General features: G+C 42.6%; 1 protein-coding gene across 1 annotated transcript; it reads left to right on the forward strand.

The window, feature by feature from the left end:
• The first annotated feature begins 1,964 nt into the window (after positions 1-1,964).
• Positions 1,965-5,249, forward strand: LOC131236425 (flavonol synthase/flavanone 3-hydroxylase-like). Its single transcript, XM_058233570.1, has 3 exons — positions 1,965-2,503; positions 4,398-4,725; positions 4,806-5,249. The coding sequence occupies exons 1-3, from the start codon at positions 2,049-2,051 to the stop codon at positions 5,016-5,018; spliced, it is 996 nt and encodes a 331-aa protein (XP_058089553.1). The 5' UTR covers positions 1,965-2,048; the 3' UTR covers positions 5,019-5,249.
• Positions 5,250-6,555: the final 1,306 nt, after the last annotated feature.

Consider the following 6,555-nt stretch of genomic DNA (forward strand, 5'->3'; position numbering starts at 1 on the left):
AGTGTTATTTCAATAGTTTCAAATGATGGTGGGTATATCCATTCGGTGCAATGTACCACCGTATTATAAACATATCATGGAATTAAACTTATTCCATGGTAAAGGGGGACAATCCCTACTATATGTAATAATTATGTTTTTTGAATCCCATCCCACCTAATCCTACCTAATTCCATGCGTCAAACGCCCCCTTCGCGCATGGTATTAGATGGTATTAGATTAGATGGAATTGGACCACTCCGTACCAATTCCACTCAATGTTAGCAAGTTGTGTAGGCCCCACCATGATGTGTTGGCTATATCCACACCGTCCACCCATTTTTCGAGATCATTTTAGAGCTTGGGCCAAGAAATTAGGTAGATCTAAAGCTCAAGTGGACCCCACCATAGAAAGCAGCGGGGATTGAATACCTACCATTGAAAATTTCTTTGGGGCCACATAAGTTTTGGATCTGCCTCATTGTTATGCCCACGCCATAAAATGTGGTTACAAAACAGTTGAACAGTTTAGATATAACACATATGTGTTATTTTCAATAGTTTCAAATGATGGTGGGTATATCCATACGGTTCAATGTACCACCGTATTACAAACATAGCATAGCATGGAATTAAACTTATTCCTTGGTAAAGGGGACAATCCCTGCCATACGTAATGATTATGTTCTTTAATCCCATCCTACCTAATCCTTCCCATTTCCATGCACCAAACGCCCCGTAGGCGCATGGTATTAGATGAAATTAGATTAGATGGAATTGCATTGGTCCGTACCAATTCCATTCAATGTTAGCAAGTTGTGTAGGTCCCACCTTGACGTTTGGGCTATATCCACACTGTCCACCTATTTTTTGAGATCATTTTATAGCATGGGCCAAAAAATTAAGTAGATCTAAAGCTCAAGTGGACCCCACCATAGAAAGTAGCGGGGATTGAATACCTACTGTTGAAAATTTCTTTGGAGCCACGTAAGTTTTGGATCTGCCTCATTTTTAGGCCCATGGCATAAAATGAGGTTACAAAGCAGATGATCAGTTTGGATGATGGTGGGTATATCCATACAATGTACCACCGTATCATAAATATAGTATGGAATTAAGCTTATCCAACTATGTAACAGGGGACAATCCCTGCCATGTGTGATAATTATGTTCTTTTGAATCCTATCCCACCTAATCCTTCCGAATGGCATGCGCGAGACACCCTCTGGGGTTTGGAGGTGAACACGAGGCACGTACACGTTGCTTTCAGCAAACGCTGGCACACCTCTGGAAGAGTCGGGCGCGGATTAGCTACTGACAGGTTAAGTAGCGAGACTTGCTACTGAAGTGACGTCACCAGGTTTAGTGGCCCACTATGATGAATATTTTGTATCCACACCTTTTATCCATTTGGAGAGATCATTTTAATGCAATATCCAGTGGACCCAGCATAGAAAACAGTCATTAAAAACTTCAAAAGGCCACAAAAGTTTTAGATCAAGCTGATATTTGTGTTTTCTCTCATTTAATGTCTTTTTAAGCTTTTGAACAGGTTGGATTTCAAATAAACAATATGGTGCGCCTTAGGATAGTTTCAACGGTGGGAATCACTCTGCCTGCTGTTTTCTGTGGTGGGGTCTACTACAGATTTTTATCTGCCTCATTCTTTGGTTCATGACTCAAAATAATATCTCAAAATGGATGGACGGTGTGGATATAACACATACAGCAGCCGACTCGCTACTCAACCTGTCAGTATCTAACCCATCGTCCGAAAGAATCCAGCATCGTGTCAGGTGCGCCATAAATGTGCATTAAACGAGAACCATTTGATTATCCCATTTCTAACCGTCCAACTTCCACACGTGGTCAATGAGTGGGCCGACCCGAATTTTTGGCCTTGAGCTAGCCAGGAAGAGGGTAGCTGGGCCTAGGCACGAGTCCAACCTAACACAATGGGTGAAAATCTTATAAGCAGCGTGACGAGTATTTAGTAAGGTAGAGCAGGAAGCGAGATAAAAGGAGCCATTTACAGTGGTAGAGATAGGACTCGACGAGGAGGTGCTCAAATGGAAGTGGAGAGAGTGCAGTCCCTTGCTTCAGTAGGCCTCAATGAGCTGCCGTCGCAGTTTGTGCGGCCCGCTCACGAGCAGCCTGCTAATACCAAGGCCGTCCAAGGAGTCAAGGTGCCCAAGATCTCTCTATCTCAACCAGATCATGTTGTCAAGGATCAAGTTGCTAGTGCATCCAGGGAGTGGGGGTTCTTCGTGCTCACTGACCATGGCATCTCGGCCGATCTCATCAGATGTCTCCAGGACTCTGGGAAGGAGTTCTTCCAGCTCCCACAGGAAGAGAAGGAGAGATATGCCAATGACCCAACATCCGGAAACATGGAGGGATATGGCACCAAGATGACCAAGAACCTTGAGCAGAAGGTAGAGTGGATTGATTACTATTTCCACCTCATGGCTCCTCTTTCCAGGGTCAATTACAAGCTGTGGCCTACCAATCCTCCGTCCTACAGGTAATCACTTTGAACCCTCCTAGAGATGTGTTGGGTGAATTATGATTTCTCTTTTAAGGGAACTGATAACACTGACCATCATCAATACATGATCATCTCATCACTGTCCCACATCTCATTGTTGTCGAAGAAATGACGAGATTCTGGCATCGTTAGCATGAGATGCAGTCACTACATCATGGATCCCCTCCCCCATTCAACACCAGCTAAGCGCCCTAGGGCCATCAACCAGATTGTGCTCAGTTTGGATCCTATAGTATTCATACTCTGGCTAACCAGATTCAGGTCTTGCTGGTTCGGGTCTCCAGCTCCTATCAGGTACTGGGTCTTTGGAACCTGACGCAGACTAGACCCGATTTTCAAACAGGTCTAAAAAGTGAGACCTGAACCCGTCCCGATTTTTAGCAAGATTCGGGTCTAGCTGGGTCTGGGTCTCCAGCTTCTATCAGATACTGGGTCTTTGGAACCTGAGCCAGAGTAGACCCGATTTTTAAACAGGCCTTTTTTTTTTTTTTTTCCTTTCTTTCTTTTCTTTCTTTTTTTTTTAAAATTTTTTTTTTTTTTAACACACGTACACATTCCCCACACACTCACTCCGTAGTGGAATTTCACCACCTATGGGTACTCGGGAACCCTTGACCAGGTGTTGGAACTCCTAAGAGTCTACCACTGGAGCAAGAGTAAGGACCCGAATTTTAAACAGGTCTAAAGCCTAAGACCTGAACCTGAACTGAATTACTGTACCTTTGGTCAAAAGAGGGGAACACAGAGGTCCCCAATTATGGTGATTTGATCATCCCATCAGCACCACATTGCACATGATCAAGTATACAGAGCCAGCAACCAATCATCTATACGTAGAATCGTTGCCACCCAAACATTGTACGGTCCTAACTGTTTGGCAGGTGACCTACAAAATGGACGGGTTAAATGAAATTTGGAAATATAAAAAATAAAAAATTACCCATCTTCACTTGGTAAATGTCACTGATTAGATAGTTATGGATGTTCAATCACTGTCATTATCAGGCAATGATCTGTCTACAATGGGGCTAACACAGGGATGAACGTAATGAGGCCGATCACTATCTTCCTCAAGGATAACTATGAATCCACGGAGCTTCTCTAGACTCTTCACAGAGACTTCTCGAATCTACGAGGAAAGAAAGCAAGAAAATAGAAATAAATTCTAATAAATTTGAAATTTGATTAATCCCTTAAATAAACGACTTCACAACTCTTTAAATAGGGATACCAAGCAATGAGAGAGAAATCAGAAGCAAACTGTGCGCAAGGTTTTCGGCCAAAAATAATAAGTGTCCTATTTGGCTTCACCAAGCTGTTCTCCTAATTTTTCTAAGCTCTTTTTGCGTTGGGCGCAACTCATAAAGCCCAACGGATGAAGAGTTATAATCAAATTAAAACTTACTTTATATAGTAAAGACGGAAATAAAATAAGGAAACCACCATCGATCTAGGGGTATTTCGCAAATCTGGCTTGTGCAACCTGGCGTAGCGAGGTTAGTTGGCTGGCCAAAGAGCTCGTTCTACCCCAAAATCATATATTTTACGCCTGATAACTCATTTCAGATTGTGAGATACGCCCGATCTAAGGTCCGACGGTCCAGATCACTGTTGTCGTCAACCGAGCCTTTTCTGATCTATCTCGGCCATGAAACTGTCCGCGACCTGCTCTACATCAGGGGCCCACAAATTTTATTTACCAACAAGGGCATGCGAGGGCATGGCCAATACAACTATGTGATTGCTCATGATTCAAGGAGTCTTATACTGCATAAAATGAATTCATGAAAGTGCATACTACAGCAAGAAAAATGTGTAATAAACAAGCTTACTGCCCTGCTCACACAATTTTTACTTGTCCTTGATCCAGAGAAGTGACAGAGGAATATGGAAAGGAAGTAATGAGAGTGGTGGATCAGTTATTGGAGCTGCTTTCTGTGGACCTCGGCCTGGAACGAACAGCCCTAAAGGCTACTATTGGGGGTGACAGGATTGAGTTGGAGATGAAGATCAACTTCTACCCGCCATGCCCGCAACCTGAACTAGCCCTAGGGGTTGAGCCCCACACAGACATGAGTGCGCTCACCTTACTCGTCCAAAACGATGTCCCAGGCCTTCAGTTGTGGAAGGACGGCAACTGGGTCACTGTTGATTACTCGCCAGACGCCCTATTTGTCCACATCGGTGACCAGATGGAGGTTGATCATCAATGGCTCTCTTCCACTTTTGTGACAGTGGCAATGATGATAATGGCAACTAATATCTTTTCTGTTTTCAGGTTTTGAGCAATGGGAAATACAAGAGCATTCTTCATAGGAGCCTGGTGAGCAAGGATCAGAAGAGGATGTCGTGGGCCGTGTTTTGCGCACCCCCAGGGGATGCTGTGATTGGACCTCTTCCTCAGCTGGTTGGTGATGACAACCCGCCATTGTTTAATACCAAGACGTACAAGGAGTTTCAGTACCGCAAGTTCAATAAGCTCCCGCAGTAAGAAAAAATCTCTCAAGGGATTAGTCAGCTCACATGCATGCCAGCCAATAAAACTAGAAGAGTAATTCAAATAGCATCACTGTGTTTCTTTGTATGGCTTAGTAAGTCTCCGTTATTTAGGGCCTGAACCTGAGACCTCAATGTTGAAACCCTGTTTATGGAAGAAGATCCTCAGTTCAGTCTGTATTGGAATCAATATTTACCTCTATATATAATTTTATCCATTTGAAGATGCAAAAGTGGACATAATTCAAAATGGCCACTGGGTCATTTAGCAAGAAAAGGGGAGATTGCTTATAATGTGGGCATGATTTCAATATCTGCTGTGTGCATCGAGCATATCATCTGCCACAATCTAAAGAAGGTTGCAGCAACAAGCATTATTGACTAGTTGGAGAAACGCATGCATTTGTGTACACACAAGGGTTTACTTTTCCTAGAGAAACCTGAGTAAGGGTAAATATTTTCCAGAAATTTGTTTAAGTTGTGTTTTGGTTGAGACTATAAGATTCCTGTGGAGGTCTGAAATCTGTTTGGTTTGCGCTGGGAAAATCTTGGGAAAAGTTTAAATTTTGTTTTTAAGACATCTACTTACAAGTGGCAAACATGTGTCATAGATTGAAGGCATTCATCAAGTGGACCATTTGATGCATGGACTGGCCTAAATTTTGATGGGATGAATCTAAACCATATTGCTAGGAAGAGGGATGGTTCACAATAGAGAAAGTGCAATCATTGATCTAAACTGTCTATAATGTGGGCACGCCTTTGATTGCATGTCTCTTAAAAATGACTTCGATTAAATTATCATAATTAGCCCACCATTGGCTATGAAAATAAATGGTCATAATGATTATGCTCAAAGATTGATCATTGATCTGGACCATCCATCATGTTTCAATGCCTTCTGTTGCTCATTCCTTCCAAAACTTCACTTTGAATGCATCATCACAAACATCCCATCCACAATAGGAAAGGGATGATCCATTCTTGCATTGCCCAAGGCCCGATCATCTAATATCATGCAGGCCCGCCTTTGATTACACATCCCTCTCATATGATGAAACTAAATGTTTGATCAATCATGGGATCCTGGTCTTTTGTAACACCGCTCGTGTGCACACGTGTCCCGACTTGCATCGTTGATAGACCATATAACACACCCTAGTTCAGCCAGTAACCCCACCCAAGTGATTTGTTCCGGATGACCTTGAGACCTCTATCATGTGGACTGCATCGTCGTTACAGTCGTAATGGTGAAAATCGTGTGTCAATCTGATGCTCGATTAGTGAGATACGACCCAAATTGCATATCTTGTAACATAAGCAACTTTTATTGTGTTAGGCCTATTGGACTTAGGCCCATGTGGGCCTAAAGCCCACTTTTAGAACATGGAGATTATCACAAGATAAGATAATCACTATATGACAAATAAATAGCTAGCACATATAAGATAAGCACTATAAGTCAAAATTTGGGTTCTTGTAACGCCCCAAAAATTAGCACCTGAGTATATAGACTCCGATCCCAAATTCTC

Source organism: Magnolia sinica, chromosome 2 (assembly GCF_029962835.1).
Source record: "Magnolia sinica isolate HGM2019 chromosome 2, MsV1, whole genome shotgun sequence".
Lineage (NCBI taxonomy): Eukaryota > Viridiplantae > Streptophyta > Magnoliopsida > Magnoliales > Magnoliaceae > Magnolia > Magnolia sinica.

Coding starts and splice junctions, on each gene's coding strand:
- LOC131236425 (XM_058233570.1), top strand. CDS start 2,049: ATGGAAGTGGAGAGAGTGCAGTCCCTTGCTTCAGTAGGCCTCAATGAG. Junction 2,504..4,397: donor ACCAATCCTCCGTCCTACAG/GTAATCACTTTG, acceptor TCCTTGATCCAG/AGAAGTGACAGAGGAATATG. Junction 4,726..4,805: donor ACATCGGTGACCAGATGGAG/GTTGATCATCAA, acceptor TTCTGTTTTCAG/GTTTTGAGCAATGGGAAATA.